At 44.2% G+C, this 21,584-nt stretch overlaps 1 protein-coding gene across 1 annotated transcript in view; it reads right to left on the bottom strand.

The window, feature by feature from the left end:
* Positions 1-519: 519 nt before the first annotated feature.
* The window catches only part of LOC135405117 (ATP synthase subunit alpha, mitochondrial-like), a 28,930-nt gene continuing 7,865 nt past the window's right edge, over positions 520-21,584 (bottom strand). Inside the window, exons 12-14 of the mRNA XM_064639825.1 lie at positions 17,934-21,396; positions 2,776-3,080; positions 520-610 (exon numbers count right to left, since the gene is read on the bottom strand). Coding sequence (XP_064495895.1) covers positions 21,315-21,396 — 82 coding nt within the window. The 3' untranslated portion in view covers positions 520-610; positions 2,776-3,080; positions 17,934-21,314. The remainder of the gene's footprint in view (positions 611-2,775; positions 3,081-17,933; positions 21,397-21,584) is intronic.

Here is a 21,584-nt window from a genome sequence, read left to right as displayed (position 1 = left end):
AGACCGACTCCCATCTGGCTACAACCTCCTTTCAGGTAGTTGTAGAGCGCAAAAAGGCCCCTCTAAGCCTCCTTTTCTCCAGGCTAAACACCCGCAGCTCCCTCTGCCACTTCTCATAAGACACAACCCCCCTTCATGATACACATCCTGTTCTTACTCATAGCTTATCATGGGCCACTGCCCAAGAGGAGATGCCAGGTAAGCAATCTCTGAGCAGTGCTTAAAGATGAAAGCAGCTGAGATAAGACACTGTGCTGGAAAGCCTGAATCACACCTGCTGCCCTGACCTGCTGTCTCTGCTTTTAAAACAAGGACAGTGTATCAGGGTGAATTTATGCTGGTCTGTGTTTGACCCAGACAACCGTAAAAGTTTTGTTCTTTCCCTGTCAAGTTTTGAGAAAACAAGTACTGATAAACGGGTACCTCGTCCTTGGAGAGAGAGCTTCTTGTATAAACTGTTTTAATTGGTGTTCTGTATCAATGAGGAGGTATAGAGACATAGCAACACGATCAATATAATCAAAGCAATGTCCAATTTATTATTTAAATCAGTTAACTTTTATACAGTTTAGTTTGTTCAGGGTACATGCTCACAACAAGGTGATTGGATCTGGATCCCTTTCCCCACCCTTGACGTGGGGAAGCCCAGTTGTAGTTCCATTTCCATCTGAAGAACCATTCCGGGGTCTTGAGGGACAGGGAAAGGGGACTCCAGCGACAGGGTTTTTCAGGCCCCGAGCCTGGAGGGGAGAGGTGCTCCCCCCTCCCCCCACCACCCACGTGGCCCCATGGCAGGCACAGAGACAGCACACCGGGCGTGGAGAGGAAGCAAGGGAGAGCGTTTATTGTTGGGGATGTCACATTTATAGGGTTAGGGAGAATCACAGGTTAACCAATTAGAAGTCTCAAGGGGTTTACAGGAACACCCAATCACAGGAAGGGGTTAACAAGGACCAATGGGACACCTCAGGACACCTTTCCCAGGACATTCCTGCATGGGAGATAACAGTTGCTGTGGGGGGTGTTGGGAAGAAGAAACATGTGTTTACAAAGAGACCACAAAGAGCCATCCTAAGACATGTTCAAACAAGTTTCTCATCAGACTTAGTGCTACATCCCACCCCTTTTAATTCCTTAAAGATGAATATGTCTTTATTGATATATGGATTTTAAATTTACCCCATTCTCTTAGTGTCTGAGGGTGTCCCTATAAAACAGAATTTAAAAATGTTTTTATTGATGTATTCATAAACAAGTTTTTCACTTACACAAACTTCCAATTTACTGCTGAACCAAACAAACTACTTATTGCTGTTAATTTTAGTTTCATTAGAGTCCAAATGGTTGTTTTCTTCTGTTCCTCGGAGGCAGTCCTGGTGTCCAGAGGGGCTGCGGCGGCGGCTGCTGCCTCGGCCACATGGCGGGACGGGGGGTGCTGTGTGCGGCAGGAGCAGGGCGCAGGCGGGATCGACGGGATCGGCGGGGGCCACCAGCAGCGCCGGGGTCTCGGCGGGGTGGCGGCACCACGGGTGTCCGGTCCGGTCTGTCGCGGGGCGGGGTGCGCCCCGGGCGGCTCGGCCGGTGGGAGCTGGAGCGGCGGGAGCGGGGCCGGCTGATGTAGGGGCTTCCCCAGAGCCGCGGCACGGCGGGGCCGACCCGGGGCCGGGAGCCGCGCAGGGGGATTGCTGCGGAGCTGTTTCTAGCAGCTTTAACCCTTTTTTCGCCGTGCTGGCGTGGTCTAAGTCCCTTGTTAGAAACGGGACTATCTTTCAGGTTAGCAAAACAGTCTTATTAGATGACTTGCGGATGGAATTAGATATGTTCTTTAAGCTTTCTTTTTCTCTCTTAAAGAGGCATGCACGCTTCTTGTAGTTACAGGTTTACAGGGGGAGAGGTTTAGGGAGTATGCCGAAGTCTGCTTATAAGGGAATATGTCGGGTCTGCTCCTTACCTGAATGTCCTCAGGAAGGTTGAGGTATTCAAAACAGGCTGCTCTCTTGTGGTGATGCCGTCTGCTAATACCTTGACGCTTAGACTCCGGTCCACCGTTGAGCACAAACTACCGTTTGTGCGTTAGGATTGGTTATATCTTCACAGAAGAGTTCAACCAATCTTGGCCTTCACCACGTGGCACCAATTATGGCGGATTGAGGGGGATTGGGGAAGACTTCGGGGCGTCGGGGAACACAGATGTCGCATCTGCGCCTTAGGAATCACCTATCTTCATAGAAGAGTTCAGTAAATTCGTTTCTTCACACGGTGGCACCAGTTCTGGATCCCTTTCCCCACCCTTGACGTGGGGGAGCCCAGTTGTAGTTCCATTTCCATCTGAAGAACCATTCCGGCGTCTTGAGGGACAGGGAAAGGGGACTCCAGCGACAGGGTTTTTCAGGCCCCGAGCCTGGAGGGGAGAGGTGCTCCCCCCTCCCCCCACCACCCACGTGGCCCCATGGCAGGCACAGAGACAGCACACCGGGCGTGGAGAGGAAGCAAGGGAGAGCGTTTATTGTTGGGGATGTCACATTTATAGGGTTAGGGAGAATCACAGGTTAACCAATTAGAAGTCTCAAGGGGTTTACAGGAACACCCAATCACAGGAAGGGGTTAACAAGGACCAATGGGACACCTCAGGACACCTTTCCCAGGACATTCCTGCATGGGAGATAACAGTTGCTGTGGGGGGTGTTGGGAAGAAGAAACATGTGTTTACAAAGAGACCACAAAGAGCCATCCTAAGACATGTTCAAACAAGTTTCTCATCAGACTTAGTGCTACAATTGGATAGCTCAGTTTGTGCACGCGTCTCATGCTCTCAGTTTATTGGATCTGAGGCTCTGTCCATGTGACCTGAAATCATTCTTGGCATAAAAAGCTCTTTCTAATTAATCTGCTTTTAGGGGTTTTCCTAAATCTGCAGGTGTACTTTTACCTCTAGTTTCTCAAGGTTTTCTTACTATAAACATATTATGTTCTCAAACCTTATAATTAGACACACAGCTAACAAGTATAAACATCACATATTTTCACACAGCCTATAAGTATAAACAATATACGCTTGTCACTTCCATGGCAAGCAAGGCCTACAGAGTGCAGGAAAAATTGTTCAGAGAAATCTCTCTGTTCCGGCGACAATTCCCCAGTTCTGTTTGAACAATTTTTACTGCATTCCTGCAACATTCTTCATCATACCTGTTACATATTAACAAATACAATTACATATATGTGGTGGGGGGAAACAGTTTTCCCCCTGCAGTTATAAAATGGTAAAACACCAGGGGGTGGTGACCCTTGAAGTTTTGAGGTTTTACCCAATGAGCACTTCTGCAAAATATAAACATATCACAAGCAGAATGGAAGAGAAGGTGGTTGTGGTTGTTGTAGAAGAAGTAGCCATGTTGTAGAGCCACGAGGAGTGAGAGCAGGAGCCCCCCTGGGGGGGCTCTGGCCCCCCAGCCCCCAGCTGGGGGCTACAGGGACTTGGAACAGTGTTAGACTGGGCTAGGTGCCTGTAACTAGAAAGCTGAAAGAAGTTTTCTCCACTGTGAGTGAGCAGCGGCAGAGACAGCAGTGAACAGAGGCTATGGCTGAAAGCCAATAGATAAGAACTGAACTGGAGAAGCAGCAGAAACAAACATGCAGCTGAGCAAGGAAGACACAGAGTTGTCTGAGAGAGCTGAGAGAGAGCCAGCAGCAGAGAGAGAATTAGGTTCTACAGAGAGAGAGAGGAAGTTGGGGTAAGAACTGAAATAAAACCCCATACCCCTCTGAGACCTCCGAGAACAGAGGAGGATGATGGACTATTACTTGAAAGAGTCTTAAAGTGCTACAGCACTTGCAGAAAGGAGCTGAAAAGCTCTGAGAAGGAATGCGGAGGGGGTGACCTTGGCCCCCCCTGCTGCTTGAGACAGAGTACAGAGCTCTGCAAAGGGGACTTGAATCCCCTGAAGATACAGACCGTCATGAAGACTCCCGTGCTTCGTGGTATGACCGTAGTGACGCGACCGTTGTCTGGGTGAACGCAGCCCACGGACGATAAGACCCTCGCTTGAAGACAAGTGGCCGAGGGGCTTGGATACCCCCTCGTGTGTACTGGCAGAGATCCAGCTACAGCTGCTGCATGAGAAGAAGAGAACCTGCTGCCTTAGAGACATTGCTGCTCTAAAAATAGAAAAGATCTTTTCCTTCTTCCCTCCTGGACTTTTATTTGGAGGGGAGAAGAGATTTGATCCATTGTAAACACTTATGTCATGGTAGAGATAATTAAGATTGTATATAATGTATTGTAGTATTTATTTTGTACAGTCATTGTAACATATTCCCTTTTCCCCATTTTGAGTCTCGTGTAGTGTCTGGAAAAACCATCTCACACTGGGTTGAGATGTGGGAGGGGGCTTGGACTAGGGAATTTGATTTTTGGAGCTCTCAAGCCATGACAATATAATAATACCACTACCATTAACAAACTTAACAACCTATTGATCTCAAAGTTTGTGCTCTTAACTCTGTGCTTAAAGATGTTTCTAAATATAGGGCTTGTTCTTGAAAGCTTTTATTCAATCTAAAAACACTTCTACAAATAGAACTCCATTCAACTTAGGGTTATGTGTCTTCTGTTTTTATTTAAAGGTGTTTGTGTCCAAAGGTGTTTGTGTATTTGTTCATATATTCACACACATACATGCATACACTTTCATTCATTCACTTTCACACGGTGGCCACCATCATCCAAACACATTCTCACACAAACATACTTTTGAATTCCATGTCACTGTGCTTATGAACTAAGAAACCATAATTATTCTCTAATATCTTATAATGTTAAAGCTTCTTAACTAAATAGATAAAATTAACCAGATAGATAAACTTTCTTTTACCAATACCTAGTGAGTAATCCAACGGTCATACAATACATTATACTTAAATTCTTACCCTCTATAACTTATATACCTCTTAACTTCTAAAATTATGTGCCTTAAAAGTATTGAAAAAATTGTGCTCATAATACTGAAAAATTGTGCTTTAATAATACTGAAAAAACTATGCTTTAATAATATTGAAGAGACTGTTAGCTACAACAACTTCTGGTGTTGTCACACTCACCTGCAGGAACAACATCAACCTTGTTCTGAAGAACCAGCTTCTTTCCAAGGCTTCATCCATCATGCAGATAACCAGAGAACACCTGTGTGCAAAAAACTTAAACACATGAAACACTTTTGCAGGTCAATAGAGGAGGGCTGACAGCCTTCCCTCCCCCGTTTCACTTTGCAAAAGTGTGATAAGAATTCCTGAATTATTAATCTCTTTACTTAATACCTTTGTGATAATAACAAAAAATCTATAACAGTTCTATTTCATAACAGAGTATGCTACATACTATCTACATCTTCTAACAATTCTAATAAAATTATAGGTTAACATGTTCAAAAATTCTACTTTCATGTTCTCATCTAGGTCAGGATGGGTATTAATTACATGATGCAACTGATCAATAAATTTCCCAAATGGTTCTGTTAGCTCCTGTGGTACTGTAGTAAAAGACGGAGTTGTCTTATCATCATGTACTGCTTGTATTACTTTTCTGATTACAACTCACAGCTGTGTTACAAAAGCCGTTTCAGTTGAAAAGTACAGATAGTTAATAAGTACAAAATAAGATACATGGGTAAAAAGAAAAGAATTCCTATAGATCACTTAGGTCTACAGTTAAATGCAATTTGCAAAAGAAAAGTAATGTATCAATATTTGCTTTGGGATGTATAATAAAACTCCAGAATTTCAATTGATCTTAACTATAAAACAATAAGTTTTGTTAAAGCTAAGGAACCATCCATTGAAAGAATAAAATTACAGGATTGAAGAACTGATAAAAATCATATCTAATTACACTGTAAAAAAAGAAAGTCTTTTCTACAGACTTAATTACTCTCAGCAACTCAAAAATTTCAATGTCTCATTCAAAAATGTGATACATAGCATTCGTGAGTGTAAAATCAAAAGGAATACTGAGCATTCTCTGCTTAAAATCTCTAGAATGCAAATAAATCATACCAACTAAGTTAAAGCTATAACAGAGAAAGAAATATTTTCTTTACAGATGAAGTGATCAAAGATTGCAACAGTGAGAATTTTTCTCACTATTTATCTATTCTGCATATGCAGATTGCAAGTAGATACTAACACCTGGCAAAGAAGGCAGTTTCATGTTAGGGCACTGCAGAAGTACTCATGATACTGGAAGTGTGACAATCCAAGCTGTATTAAATGCTTCAGTTACAAAACCATTGCCTAGAGCAGCTTATAGAAAGATCAATGTGTACTATACCCAGTTCTAAAAAAGAAGGTGGTATTGCACTGATATAATTAAACTGAAGCAATTTTGTACATAAGAATGATGCACTGATTTAAAATTTGTTTATTTATTATTCTTGCTTCACAACAGTGTCATTTCTATGGGCAAAGTAGGCTTCGGTCTTAAGTAGATGCCTGAACTATCAGTCTCATAGGATTAGCAATTTTAAATTAAGAAAGAAGTTGCAAGAAAAGGTAATTTCATGCTTCAAAAAGAACTTTAATTGATTTCAAAAGTTTGGATTCTAGAACCATCAGTTCAGAATCTTATCCAAATGGTGATGTCATCAATGCATTTTAAAGCGGCTTTCAATTAGGTTAAATAAAGAAAATAGAAGCCGATAAAGAAAGCTCAGTAAGAGTTTCTATTTCTAGATAAAGTTTGCTTGAAATGCATAATCAATTCTGCTAACTGTAAGATGTGATACATATGACCGAGTTTATAGGTGTTTAGTGAGAGTTTTGTGCTGCTTAGTATGTTACTGTGAAAAGTCAGCACAAAGATAATGTTATAAAAGAGTGGGTCTACAACTTCTACTCCTCATTGAAAAAGGACATATTTTGCATAAGTCATACTTGGTAACATTTGCTCTGGGCTGCAACAGCATTTGTTTTTCTTATAAAATGTTTCATCTGCCTAAATTCAAAAAATCCTTTTTCAGTTTTCTTAGCTCAAATGAGCATACAAACAAGGTAAGCATTCAGGGAACATTTTTTATGTTTAAACTCTCTCAATCAATAGTGCTGTAACTTAACTCTCATCTAAGCCATAACAAGGTCTTAAGAAAGCTAAATTATATGTGCAGCAAAAAGAGAAGAAATAAAAATTAGGTCAGGTCTTTGATATTAAACTAGCAAATTGACAAGGAGCATAAAAACTAAGCTCTAATATTTTTTCTAGGGGTCCAAGAACTTCAAAGCTTTCTCAAATAGTTAAAGATTACTACAAAGATCATGCTATGAAGGTAAAGGGGAAATGGTCTTTTCACAAAAAAATTTTTTTTTTTAAAAAAGCACAAGAGAATTATGTTTTCTCAATCAGAACAAAATTATATCTCTTTGTGGCTTCTATAAACTAAACTTATCTTTCCCTACTCATTCTCATTAACACATGTCATTTGAAAAAAACATACACAACAAATAGGAACGTTTCTGGATATCAAAATCTGGGAAGCGTATATGGTAAAGTACCACACTAAAAAATCTAGAATACTGCAGTGCAAGGAACAGTACAGACTCTTACAGACTTCAGTGTTTCCAGTTTATACAAGCATTCTTGCTACTAGAATCTCAGATAAAGTTTAAAGAGCTAAGAGAAAAAAAAAGAAAGGTCCTTATTATTGGAGATAATACTTATTCTTAAAATGCTGTAACACAAATGTAATATAACTCGATCTTAACCCATACTGAGTAATTATAGATTTAGCTTCTATTGTCTCCCGCTTCTGTTATAACTGGAAATGCGTTAGGAGTTAACAACTAAACTTTTTCTTTATCATAGCATCTCACAGAATTTCTATCTCTGCTCCAGACTCTTCCCACTCTCGCCAGCCCCTGATCTTTTAAACAGTAGGTGTACAGATCTTTCCAGCACAGTTTCACCCCCTCCCGCCACCCTGAAATAGAGTTTGAGGGGGTGGTGGAAGCGACAGAAGAAAAAAAAAGGCTTGGGGAAACCTGCTCCTGTATGGGGATATAGGGAGCTGGCAATGGCAGAGGAGGTGCAGAGAGCTCTTGTCGCTTTAACTTCTGTTCTGCCACAGATGTCTGCAAAACTCTTCTTGCAGCTGCACTCGGTTCTTTGAGTCTCTCTGTCTGTTCTCGTAGTTCGATGTCAAACTCGGGAACGGGGGGGCAGACGGCAGCAGCGGTGGATAAGGCGGCACGGGAGTGGGTTGGTTCGTGGTTCCTTCCCTACCCCCGTTTCTTCTTACCGAGAGTGTCTCTTGCTGGATTCGGCGGGGGGCGATGGTGGTTCTCGGCAGGTCGGGGTCTGTGTCGCGCGGTGGTGACGTATCAGGGTGCGACGGTGGTCGGTCAGCACGGGCTATGGCAGAGGCGGGGTCGTGGCAGCGGCGATCGCATTCATGGACGGGCGAGTGGCGGCGGGCGTGGGGTTTGCGGCACCGGCGGGTGCGGGTGACGCAGTGGCAGTGCCGGCAGCGGCTGGCAGAGCGCGGCGCGGGGTTCGCGGCAGAGGCGGCAGAGGCTCCTGGCCAAGGTGGCGCCGGGGCGGCTCCGTCAGTTCGGGACTGTCGGCCGGGGCTCGGCGCGGGCGGGGGAGTAGCGGGGAGAGCAGCGGGGGGAGCGGCTCCTCGCAGCAGCAGGACGGCGCCTGGCACGGCTTTAGGCGGCGGCGTGGGAAAAGCGGCGGCAGAGAGGGTGGTGGAGAGCTTGCCGCGATGGAAGGCGCAGCTAGCAGTGGCCTCCCTGGCGTCCTGCACTTTGGAATTCTCCGGGGCTAAGGATGAACTGCTGCTGGGGCCGCTGGCTTACGGTCGGGCAGAAGCCTGCACTTTGAAACTCGCCGGCAGCACAATCGTTGACATAAGGAATAAAAGCTGATAAGATGACTCGCTCTCTTTGCTTTCAGTTTCGCTGCTTGCTAACGCAGCATAGGCTAAAGCTGTAACTTGCCTCTCAGTCCTTAGAAATTGCTCTGTTTCAGTCAGCAGCTGCCGCAATGTAGAATAGTGAGCTGCTTCGTCATATCTTTTTGTGATTTTTCCCCTAACTGTTCCTTTATTGTGGAGAATTAGCTAGCAGGACAAGGGCATATGGATATAGCTAAAGCTATGGACGAGCTGTTAGAATATAGAACACAGCTTGTCTAGGCCGGTGAGAAAATCTGAGATAGCAAAGCCATGGCAAGGCTACAGTGTCTTTGTACATGCTAGTTGGCTGGTAAACAGGACGTTGTGATTAGCAAAACAAAAGCAACTGAGAGCCGCCTGTGTCAACAAAAGAAAGGAGTAAAAGGCGGAATCAACATTTAAGCCAGAACCAATAATGACCTTAGCTTTTGCAATATGTATGAGCTAATTATAAAGCATATATTAAGCTGTTAGCAGTGATCAATAAACGAAATTTGCTGATTCTCATATTGAGCATCACTCTCTTCCCTTGTCGCGACACTTTACAGCGTCCCAAATGGATACCTCAAAGGCAGCTTTAGCTGTGGGGATTAGTAACCCTTTAAGGGCTTTTTTGTCATAATTAGAATCTCTCTCAGAGAGAATTAAATAAAGGAGCGTTTGCACTGCCTCTTCTTTTGAAAGAGTAGACCCCGTTCTCCTTTCTTCAGCCGACTCACCTGATCAGGGCAAGATTTCTCTTGTATTGCATGCAGCTTTTTTCTCCTAGCGCCAGGGGACACGCCACCTCTAACGGCTGCTTCTCCCACCTCCTTCTATTCACCTTACGTCCCTCGGAACTCAACGAAGAGGAAGTCCCTGCGTTTCGGGCACCAGATATCGATGAGGAGGTATAGAGACATAGCAACACGATCAATATAATCAAAGCAATATCCAATTTATTATTTAAATCAGTTAACTTTTATACAGTTTAGTTTGTTCAGGGTACATGCTCACAACAAGGTGATTGGATAGCTCAGTCTGTGCACGCGTCTCATGCTCTCAGTTTATTGGATCTGAGGCTCTGTCCATGTGACCTGAAATCATTCTTGGCATAAAAAGCTCTTTCTAATTAATCTGCTTTTAGGGGTTTTCCTAAATCTGCAGGTGTACTTTTACCTCTAGTTTCTCAAGGTTTTCTTACTATAAACATATTATGTTCTCAAACCTTATAATTAGACACACAGCTAACAAGTATAAACATCACAAATTTTCATACAGCCTATTCATTCATGGCTAGGCTTCGCGAACGAAGATTTGGGAAGGCTCTATCCACATTTGTTGCAGGCACGCTGGTGGCTTATGAGGCCAAGACGTGACAGACATATCCGATTGCAAAAGGCACAGCAGAAAGACTCCTTAGATGGTGTATTCTGCAAGACACGGTTCTTTCTGCGTTGCCTTTTCTCCTCAAGGGTGATCCTGTGTGCGTTCTCAAAGGAGACAGCTGCGTTATAGACGGCATGTCTCTAGGCCTCCCGATTGGAGGCCAGAGTAGACCAGTTATGTTGATCAATATGGCCAAGGCTGAGGTGTTGCTTCAGAGAGTCCTTGTGTCTTTTCTTCGGGGCTCCTCTGTTGCGGCAGCCAGTGGCAAGTTCACCATAAAGCAAGATCTTAGGGAGGCGGTGGTCCTTCATCCTGGAGACATGCCCTGCCCAACGCAACTGTGTTCTCAGTAACATGGCCTCAATCCTTGTGACTGCTGCTTGCTCTAGAACAGATGTATTGGTCACAAAATCTGACCAGTGGACGTTTAGGATTGTACGGAGGCAGCGTTGATGGAAGCGTTCTAGGAGACGCAGGTGGTGGCGGTAGATGACCCATGATTCGGAACCATACAAGAGAGTAGACAGCACTATGGCTTTGTAAACACTGATCTTGGTACTTTTCTTCAAGTGTTTATTACGCCACACTCTTTTGTGGAGTTTTCCAAAAGCACTATATGCCTTTGATAGCCTGTTGTCTATCTCTCCGTCAATCTTACCATCCGAGGAGATGAGGCTACCTAGGTAATTAAACTGCTGGACTGATTTGAGCTCTGATTGGCCAATGGTGATGTGGGGATGATGGGGGACTTCCTGAGGTGCAGGTTGATGGAGAACCTCTGTCTTCTTTAAGCTGACTTCCAGGCCAAAGAGCTCAGCAGCGTCTGCAAAGCAGGATGTTAAACGCTGCAGAGCTGCTTCTGTGTGGGCGACAAGGGTGGCGTCATCAGCATAAAACAGCTCCCGGACAAGATGGTTTAAGGTCTTAGTGTGGGCCTTCAGACGCCTTAGATTGAATAGACTTCCATCAGTATGATATCGAATGTAGATACCGTCCTGATCATCGAGGTCTGCTGTGGCCCTTTGGAGCATCATGCTAAAGAAGACTGTGAATAGGGTAGGAGCGAGAACGCAGCCTTGTTTCACACCATTCTTAATTAAGAAGGGCTCAGAAAGTGTGTTGCCATATCTGACTTGGCCGTGCTGATCCTCGTGAAGTGAGATGATCATTTAAAGGAACTTGGGGGGACAACCTAAACTTTCCAAAATCTGCCACAGACCTTTTCTGCTCACAGTATCAAAAGCCTTGGTGAGGTCGACAAAGGTTACATAAATACCTTTGTTCTGTTCCCTACACTTCTCTTGCAGTTGTCTGAGAACAAATACCATGTCTGTGGTACTCCTGTTGGCTCTGAAACCGCACTGACTTTCAGGTAGGATTCCTTCTGCTATAGTAGATATTAGTCTGTTCAAGAGTATTCTTGCCAGGATTTTGCCAGCAATGGAGAGCAGAGTAATATCACAGTAGTTTGAGCAATCTGATTTAATTCCTTTCTTCTTGTACAAAGTGATGATGACTGCATCACGAAGGTCTGATGGTAGTTTGCCGAGCTCCCAACAGCGCACCACGAACTCGTGAAATTTGGTATGGAGTGCAAGGCCCCCATATTTCCAGACTTCGGGTGGAATTCCATCAATCCCAGCTGCCTTGCCGATTTTCACCTGCTGAATGGCCTTGAGGGTTTCTCCCAAAGTGGGGGCAGTATCCAATTCATACATTACTAGTTGTTGTGTGATGGACTGAATTGCTGAGTCTAGAACTACACGGTTGGTACTGAATAGAGTCTGAAAGTGTTCAGACCACTGATTCAGAATGGAGGTTTTATCTGTTAGAAGCGTTTGCCCATCAGCACTGAGTAGAGGGCTTTGTACCTGGTATGTAGGCCCGTATGCTGTTTTCAAGGCCTCATAGAAGCCTTTGTGATCACTTGTATCTGCGCATAATTGAGTTTTTTCAGCTAGATCGATCCAGCACTTATTCTGGATGTCACGGAGTTTCTGTTGGAGCTTGCTGCGTGCGAGACGAAAGGCTGTTTTTCTTGCGTGACAGGATGACAGTGCAAGGTGTGCTTGGTGGGCGGTTCTCTTCTTCCTCAACAAGTCCTGGATTTCTTGATTGTTTTCGTCAAACCAGTCCTTGTTCTTCTTGAGGGAGAACTCTAAGGATTCTTCGGAGGATTGCAGGATGCTGTTTTTAATATGGTGCCAAATTGTTTCAGGAGAGGAGTCTGCACAATCTGTGGAATGGTTTTCAAGCCTAGTTTGAAGGTTTGCCTGGAATCTGTCTCTTACTGTGGCTGATTGGAGATTGTTAACTTGGAGTCTTCTCCTTGGGATATTGCCCCTTTTAGGTTTGAATTTGAGATTGAAGTTGAGTTTACAGCGCACCAGCCGATGGTCTGTTTGGCATTCTGCACTGGGCATCACGCGGGTATGGTGGACATCACGAACATCTCTCCGTCGCACCAGGACATAATCGATGAGGTGCCAATGGATCTGGGGTGCATCCAGGTTGTCTTCAGACTATCTTTCTGCTGAAAGATAGTAATAGTGATGGTGAGCTGTTGCTCTGCACAGAATTCTAGCAGGAGTCGACCATTATCGTTGCAGTTTCCAACACCATGCTTGCCTAATATTCCTTTCCAGGCTTCAAAATTTTTACCTACTCTGGCGTTGAAATCACCAAGGATAATGATCTTATCATCAGCAGGCACCTTTTGGGTAAGGCGGCGCAGGTCAGCGTAAAATTTATCTTTTTCAGCAGGGTCAGCTTGGAGAGTTGGGGCATATATACTAAAGATGACAACGTGTTGTTTGTTGTGGAGTGGAAGGCGTAGGGAGATAATGCGATCAGAGTGACCTGTCGGCAGATTTTCAAGTTTGGGAAGAATAGAGTTTTTGATCATGAAGCCGACACCTGAGAGATGTTTTTCGGTTCTGGGCTTACCTGACCAAAAGAGGGTGTAACCAGCACCATGTTCTCTGAGACTGCCTTCTTCATGAAGGCGAACTTCACTGAGAGCGGCAATGTCGATGTTGAGACGAGCCAGCTCATGGGCAATTAGGGCACACCGACGCTCAGGACGTCCGCTATCTGCAGAATCGAGCATGGTTCTGATGTTCCAACATGCTAGAGTTAATTTAGGTACACCTTTGGAGGCAGGTGCATGCCTTTGTCTTTTGATGTTTACATTGGAAGAAGATGCCCGTTGGCCTGCGGTTAACCATCCGGGTGAAAGTGGAGATGAGCTTTGTTTAGGCCACCTTTTCTAGGCCCCTCTCCGAGTGGAGCAAGCAGTGCTGTCCTTGATAAGTCTGCTTGGTCATTCAGGGTGCTGCCCCAAGAGACTGTCATCTCCGGTCAGTCTCAAATGACCAATATCCTGAACCGCCTGCATGCAGGGTTGGGTCTGCGGCTGCCAGTGCACCTTTCACCTACCGTTTCGACCCTCGCCCGTTGCTACAGGACTTTTTGCATGTGGGTAAAGCCTTCAAGCCTGCGCAGTGGATTTTTTAGGTGAGATGCAGTATGTGCGGAACTGAACCCACCCTTTTGTTGAGAAAATCTTAGATGATGCAGGACATATTCTGCATCAGGCCTGCTTGCACAATCCGGCCTGCGTGCCGGACGGCAGGGACCTGTGTTCTCCAGCAGCAGATGTGTGTCCTTGAGCAGCAGATATCAGAAAGCTGCATAGAGAAAAACAAGGAAGGAGGATGCCATCCAGAGCGTGAGAAACCAGAAGATGGGGGGGCCTGAAAATGTGCCTTGACTAGTAGAGCCAATGAAGTTATAGATATAGTGTGTGAAAGTGAATGTAACCAATAGAAAGTTAGAATAGAGCGTGTGAACCCTGTAGGACCCTTGATAATGTGTGTATTTTTGGAATAAAGTTAGAGCATTGCCTGTACCTCGATGAGGATGTGTCTCTGACTCTCGAGCTCGTTTTTTGCATCTTCTCCTTTTATCTGGCGCCCGAAAAGGTGATAAAAAGCGCGAAACGGTAGAAGAATGCGGTTAGCCGGTTGATCTCCTTGCGGTGAGACGCGGTCGGAGACGCGAGAGGCTGAGCCGGTTGATCTCCTTGCGGTGAGACGCGGTGGGAGACGTGAGAGGCTGATAGAAGCTGGACAGAGGCGTTTCGGTCGTGGGCCAGTCGGCGCGAACCGAGGTAGGAAGGGTCGCTACCTTCCCCCTGTCATTTGCTGCAAGCATGGAATCGGAGTTTGCTGCAGCTAAAAAGCTGCTGTTAGCTATCCTTGCTAAGCAAGGTGAAACAGTAGCTGAGAAGGTGTTTGACAAGCTTATTGCTTGGACCTGTGAAAACGGTTTCTTTAAAGTGCCCCCTCTCCTTTTCGCCTTTGAGGAATGGCGGGGTTTGGGAGATAGACTTTGGGACTTGAAAACCCTCGCTGCTACTACGAAACTTCTCGGCCGTGTAGTCATCCTGCTGAAGGGGGGAGTGCGTCGCGGCCTGGCACTCACTGCCCCGACCGAACCGTGTGAATTCGAACCGTGGCCGCCGCCACCCCGTGCAGAATCGTGGTGCAGACGAACACCAGAGAGACGCTATGACCGGAAGACTCTCACGGCGTAGCAGAGTAGGGCGAGGCAGCACCGCGGGGGTAAAGCAGGAGTACCCGAGAGCCGGCAGGAGAGCAGCCCGGCCGCAGCGGTGCAAGAAAAAAAAAAAAAAAAAAAAAAAAAAAAAAAAAAAAAAAAAAAAAAAAAAAACACACAAAAAAACCCCAACAACAAACCAGGAGCGGCCCCAGAGGGAAACAGGGATGGAGCAACCCCGGAAAAGTATCACTTCTTGTTGAGAAGGGGAGCAGGCTAGAAGGCTGCTTTCCCGTGTTTCTGTTAACTCTCGTGTTGACTCTGTTGTCTGTCCGGTGTGTCGTTGTGCGCTCACGGTGTCGTTAAAAGCGAAATCTCTCTCTTTAGTCCTTCTACTCACTCGTAGGTAACTTAAACCCAAAGACTTGCGTTTACCTGCAAGCTAGTCTGCAGACAGTTTTAGGGAATTTTTCCGGGAAATGAGTATTTGTACGAAAATCTTAGTGAAATGCCTTATTCTTAGCTGTATTTTACCCCTATAAAACCTTTCTGAAAAAACATCGTATTCAGAAAACAAACAAACAGAAAACAAACAAACAAAAAAAAGCAGGGTTTTGACAAAAAGGATAAAAAGCCCTCTTGCAAAACTTTGCCTTTGCCTTAGCAGAGAAAGAGATAAGGTGTTAGTGGCTCACACAATAGAGATAGTTTGTTGCCGAGCAACTGAGTAGGAGACCTCCTCTGGCCGAACTCAAAAAAAAAAAAAAAAAAAAAAAAAAAAAAAAAAAAAAAAAAAAAAAAAAAAAAGGGGGGGTGTAGAACCCTCCTGCTTTACAGAGGCTGCAACTTTGCAATCTTCTGATTGGGGAAAATTTGAAATTCTTTTGTGAAAATTGTTTAATAGTCTAGGCTCTATTTTGCAGAAATTCCACAGATTCATTCTGTAATCCGAACCCGTGAGATTAAACACTCCTGTTCATCTATTCCAATTTGGAGATTACATCTACATTCAACAGTAGGATGCTGACCCCCTGTATGCTGACTGCAAAGAGATTATGATTACCTGCAACCACGGCATAGCATGCAAGTGACCCTGGCTGACCCAATGAAGCAGGAACAGCTAGAGCCTATTCTGATCTCTTCACTAAAGATGGATATGGTTGCAAAGATATTATTGTCTACCCTTTTACTATTAGTCCTTTATTGTAGATATTCTATGTTGTTTTCCTTGTTTTTCATCAATATGCTGCTTAACTTGTTCAACAATGGCATGGTCCAACCACAGACCATGCGGTGGGAATGTATTTGTGCTTAATTGGATGATGCAAACGCTGATAGACGGGAACTTCATCCCTGACACAACCATCTTGTATAACTTGAGATTAATTGGTATTTTGCTATTAGTTGACAACTCTCCAAAAACATTTGACAGAAACAGTGAAAAAGAAGATGATGATAAGACAGATCCCTGAGATACAGCATGCCACAAGCAAATCATATAAAGACCTGTCCTTGCACAGGACACTAAGTTCAAAGTCAACAAAGCTAAGCTTTTTATTTATGCAACAACTAACCTAACAGTTTAATTTCAGTACAAAAAAAAAAAAAAAAAAAAAAGGGGGGGGGAGAGTGAGGAAAGATAAGTTCATGAAATGGTCTTGCTGACTGTTACTTGAGGTTGCTTGCCTAAATAGCCAGAATTGTTTTAAACATGGTGGAGAAGAGGAGCTTTTGAAGTTTTTGTAGTGACTATTGACAAGTTCTCTTTGAAGTCCAAAAGCCCATTTGCATAGAGAAGTGTGTGTTTTGCTTTAAAAATATGAGTATATATTTATCTTTAAACTATAAGAATGTTTGTATGTATTTGGGTTTTGAATTGAACGTGAAGCAGAAATATGTTTATGTTTTCCAAGTTATACTTTCATAAAAACAAGAAATGCATAATTAGATCTTACTCAGATGAGGGCAAAACACAAGAATGATAATTTCTCAGTTCACAACCAGAAAACACAGCAAAATACAACTCAAAAGTATGTTTGTGTGAGAGCATGAAGTGATGGCCATCACGCATGAAAGTTGTGTGAATGTATGCATATGAATGTATGAATATATGATTATTAATATATTCTGGTTTTGCTCACAAATGCGTAAACCATATTACCTTACATATGCATAAGCACCTTTGGATAAAGAGTGGGAGGCACATAACCCTGAGTTAAATGAAGTTTCATTTGCAAAATAAAAGTTCTCAAGAACCACATGGAACAAAGAGATGAACCAAGCAAAAGACCATCAGTCAGGCCTGGATTGTGCAAAAGAAAAAGGGGGAATTGTTGAGAAAATCTTAGATGATGCAGGACATATTCTGCATCAGGCCTGCTTGCACAATCCGGCCTGCGTGCCGGACGGCAGGGACCTGTGTTCTCCAGCAGCAGATGTGTGTCCTTGAGCAGCAGATATCAGAAAGCTGCATAGAGAAAAACAAGGAAGGAGGATGCCATCCAGAGCGTGAGAAACCAGAAGATGGGGGGGCCTGAAAATGTGCCTTGACTAGTAGAGCCAATGAAGTTATAGATATAGTGTGTGAAAGTGAATGTAACCAATAGAAAGTTAGAATAGAGCGTGTGAACCCTGTAGGACCCTTGATAATGTGTGTATTTTTGGAATAAAGTTAGAGCATTGCCTGTACCTCGATGAGGATGTGTCTCTGACTCTCGAGCTCGTTTTTTGCATCTTCTCCTTTTACCCTTTAATCCTAAGGTTCATCTGCCAGGGCCGAGCAAGCTTGGACGGTGGCAGTGAGGTCCTCAGGACGTAGGTTTGATTAGAGTGACCTTCTCTTAGATGGATGGTCTTACAGGGCTAAGCGAGCTCCATCTGCCCGGGTTTGGGATTAGAGTTGTCCTTCTCCTAGGATGACTCCCAGAAGGCTAGTGAGCTCATCCTGCCCAAGAATGTATTAAATCTGGTCCTACAGTTTTGACCTGTCTGGCATGGGCAACCCTACACAGCCTATAAGTATAAACAATATACATTTGTCACTTCCATGGCAAGCAAGGCCTACAGAGTGCAGGAAAAATTGTTCAGAGAAATCTCTCTGTTCCGGCGACAGTTCTGTGATTGGCTAATCACCTCCAAGGTCGCTTGAAGGAGAGACTGAAGAAGAGAGGATTAAGTAGTACCCCAACTCATTTGGAAAAGACCCCCCAAGTGCAGTATGCAGGCTCAGGGAAAGCCACGCATGCGCAGAAGAGAGGCACTTATATAACCGAGGGGGTGGGATGGAGGGCCTCTGGCTGGGTGGTGATGACCACTCCTGCCTAGGTTGAGGTCACTCAGTTAATTATATAAAAGCAAATGGCGCTTTCTTGGAAGGGAGCTAGCTTCACCTCAAAGACAACGCTGCCTTTGGCGGGGACACCTGCCAGTTTGTGAACTTACTGACTCTCCAAGGATGCAGCTTCTGCTATTGGTAATTATAGGCATGTTAGGTTGGTAAGATAACTTTATGGGCAACAGCTGGGTAACTGGGGAGGTCGTGCTGGGGGCTTATTTCTCTCCTCCTTCCTCCCTTTTGGGTTTGTTCGTTTTGTTGGCCACCTCTTGGTAATAAATATCAGTTTTGTTGAGCTTGCAATGGTGTCATGGTTTCAAGATTTCAGTATGCTCAAATCCCTCCCTAATAGACAGCTAAAACAGTAACATAAAACCAAGCATTTTCCACTTACAGAAACAAATCTGCTTAATTTTTACCTGAGGCTGATTTAGCCAGACTAACCCTGTGCCCATTTCCAAGAGGGCACAAACCCTCATGGTGTTGCCTAAAAAGATTGCAGAGAAGACGACTCCAGGCCAATTTAGTGTATAAGATAAAGAGTGGGTCCTTTAATCAGGCCTCAGGCCCAGGGGAATACACACGACGCGCAAGTACCCAGACAGTGGTTCTATGATTTTATAATAAGGTCCATCCAATCCCAGATCTATCCACCCCCAGTTCTGCCCAGTTCTGCTCCAGTATGCCTCCTCAGGAATTGGATTTGGGGTCTTTGGGACCCCTTCTTCCTCATCTTCATCTTCTTCACAGCACGTACAGTCCTTGGAGCTCCTCCAAAGTTCTGGGCTTGAAGGTTGCTGTGTCTGCATGATATCTTCTGGTCCAGGCCTAGGGTGCGATGTTCTTAAACAGAGGTGTTTTTCTACAATTCTACCTTGAAAGGAAAACTAAACACACTAACGGAATTTAGAGGGATTGATATGAAATGGGGTAATAGGGTTGGGTAAGTCTAAACTGCTACGTTAAGGGTAAGGGATATAATACAGCTACATTAAAATCTACATTTACTACACGACTACTTCTAAAATCTACAAAAGTTAAAAAATCCAAAAATCTCTGAGGCATCAATGGCCTAAAGGGGCTACAACAGTCAGAGAAAGATTTTTTACAGGGGCATGGAGTGACAGGACAAGGGTGAGTGGCTTCATAATGACAGAGGACAGGTTTAGATTTGGTATTAGGAAGAAATTCTTGACTGTGAGGGTGGTGAGGCACTGGCACAGGTTACTCAGAGAAGCTGTAGATGCCCTATATCCCTCAAAGTCTTCAAGGCCAGGTTGGATAGAGGAACCTGGTCTAGTGGAAGGTGTCTTGGAACTTAAATGGGTCTTTTAGGGCCCTTTCAACCCAAACTATTCTGTGATTCCACTCAGTATTTCTTAGCTTTCTAACCCCACCCCCCACAGCCAAGGGAGCCCATGGCACTGTTCAGGACCCGTGACCCATCCTCCAAAACCAGTCCCACTGACCTTCACTCTGACCAGACTGGATGCATTTACCACATGGTGCTTTAATGAGGAATTTATCACCTTCCTACATCACAGCAGCAAGGCAGAAATCAGAACTTAAGAATATTTAATCTCTTATGTTACTAGAAATACATCTCTTAGTCCAAAACCGCATAGACACAGCTGAACTTCACACTTTTTAACTACAACAGCATGTAAGTAAACATGGCACAGCAACACCAAGTAGTAACTGAAGTTTAGTTACTGTGCAAGAACAAAGTCACAAGCTGTAAAAGCTCTCCTGGAAGGGACAAGTGATGTTGGGCAGCCAGAGCAAAAATGCTCCATGACCGTATTCCTTCATACCTGTGAAGCATCCCCCCAATCACCTCTTCTGGAGCTGTGCTTAGAAGAAACGAGAGGGTGAAAGACCAAAGGATCTACACCCTGGAAGACTTCAACTATTACAGAATTATTTGAAAAAAATTGCCTCAAATTCCAGTTTCCTGTCTTGTTTTTAACAGTATGAAGGAACAGATGACCTTCCCAGGCCTCCCTACTCTAACATGCTAACTCTTCCCCGAAAGATGTCTGAGACTCCTGGACTAAAAGTGTTTTTTTTTTCTGTACTGCAGAGCTCACACTCTCAAAGCACTCAGGCCATTAACAGAGAAGTTTGTTAGCCTGGAACTGTGTGAGAATGCTTCCAACTGCTTGTAACACAGCAGGTTTGAACGGGGTGGCAGGATGCTCCTGTGAAGGAAGTTAACTGGGGACAGAGTGAACAACCTCAAGAACAGTCCTGATCACAGCTAACTGCGGTATAAAAACTCACCAAGGATTAAGGACTGAGCTCCAGTGTACCAGGTGAAGTTGAATACACCACACAAAGCAGAGCAACTTAGATCTATCTAGGATGTGGGAAAGTTCAAACGCATGGCATGCAGAAGTTGGGAAATAAAAGCAATACTCTGGTATATAACCTCCCTCCCTCCAACTCACTAAACACTTACTGACAGAACTAGAGTAAACTACAGATGATGGTAGCCTTTAAATCCTCTAGCAGTTACTACTTTAGCAGCTAAATGTGCAGTTGCCCTGAGACACAAGGACCTCAGTTCCAAGAGAACCCATCTTCCAAAAGCCAGGCACCAGGATGGGTTAGACAGCAATTCTAAGAAATATTCTGTCACAGTATCAGGCTGTTAGAGATTCCTGTGAGGTCCAACTAGTTACCACCCATGACAAGAAAGCCTAAACCACTTCCCCAGCTGCATGCCTTTCTCAGAGATCAGCTGCCTGGCAAAAAGTATGAACACTGGAAGAGCAACCCTCAGCTTTGTCATGATGGGAACTGCAGTCATAGCCACAGAACCCAACTACTACCCCTCCTTGTTCACGTAAGGGGAGTTTGATCCACCTGAGGAGTTAAGATGTCCCTGATTTTTCAGAGTTCCTTTAAGTAAGTGTGTGCCACTGGGAGTCCTCTGTGGTTTTAAAGGTGCAAGCAGCCAACCAGAAGGCAATCAGAATTATACAAGCCTTTTTACATGGGAACTTTTATTCTCATTGACATCTGTACATTCAAGTCACACATACTTTTAAATCTTTGATGGAGCTGGAACACTGGAGCACAAGAGCCTGGTATGAACAGTAAGTTTATGCCTCAAAAGTAGCCAGGAAACTTGTGACTATTTCCTTCAACTTAGCTTCTGTCTGGTCAGAGATCTTCCCTTCAGTCCTGTTGAAAGAATTTAGTTAAACTTCTGATGCAGAAGTAGATATATGGTCAATCCCTAAGACAAAGAAAAAAGCTTCCCAAACAAACCTTCCCATTTCTAACAAAATTAGCAGATGAATTAAAGCATTTCTGTTTTATGCATGAAATTGTACCACTAACATAACACCCCTTCTCCATTTTAAGCATCA

The sequence above is a fragment of the Pseudopipra pipra genome, chromosome W (assembly GCF_036250125.1).
Source record: "Pseudopipra pipra isolate bDixPip1 chromosome W, bDixPip1.hap1, whole genome shotgun sequence".
In the NCBI taxonomy this organism is placed as follows: domain Eukaryota; kingdom Metazoa; phylum Chordata; class Aves; order Passeriformes; family Pipridae; genus Pseudopipra; species Pseudopipra pipra.
This window is presented reverse-complemented; position numbering and strand designations above follow the sequence as displayed.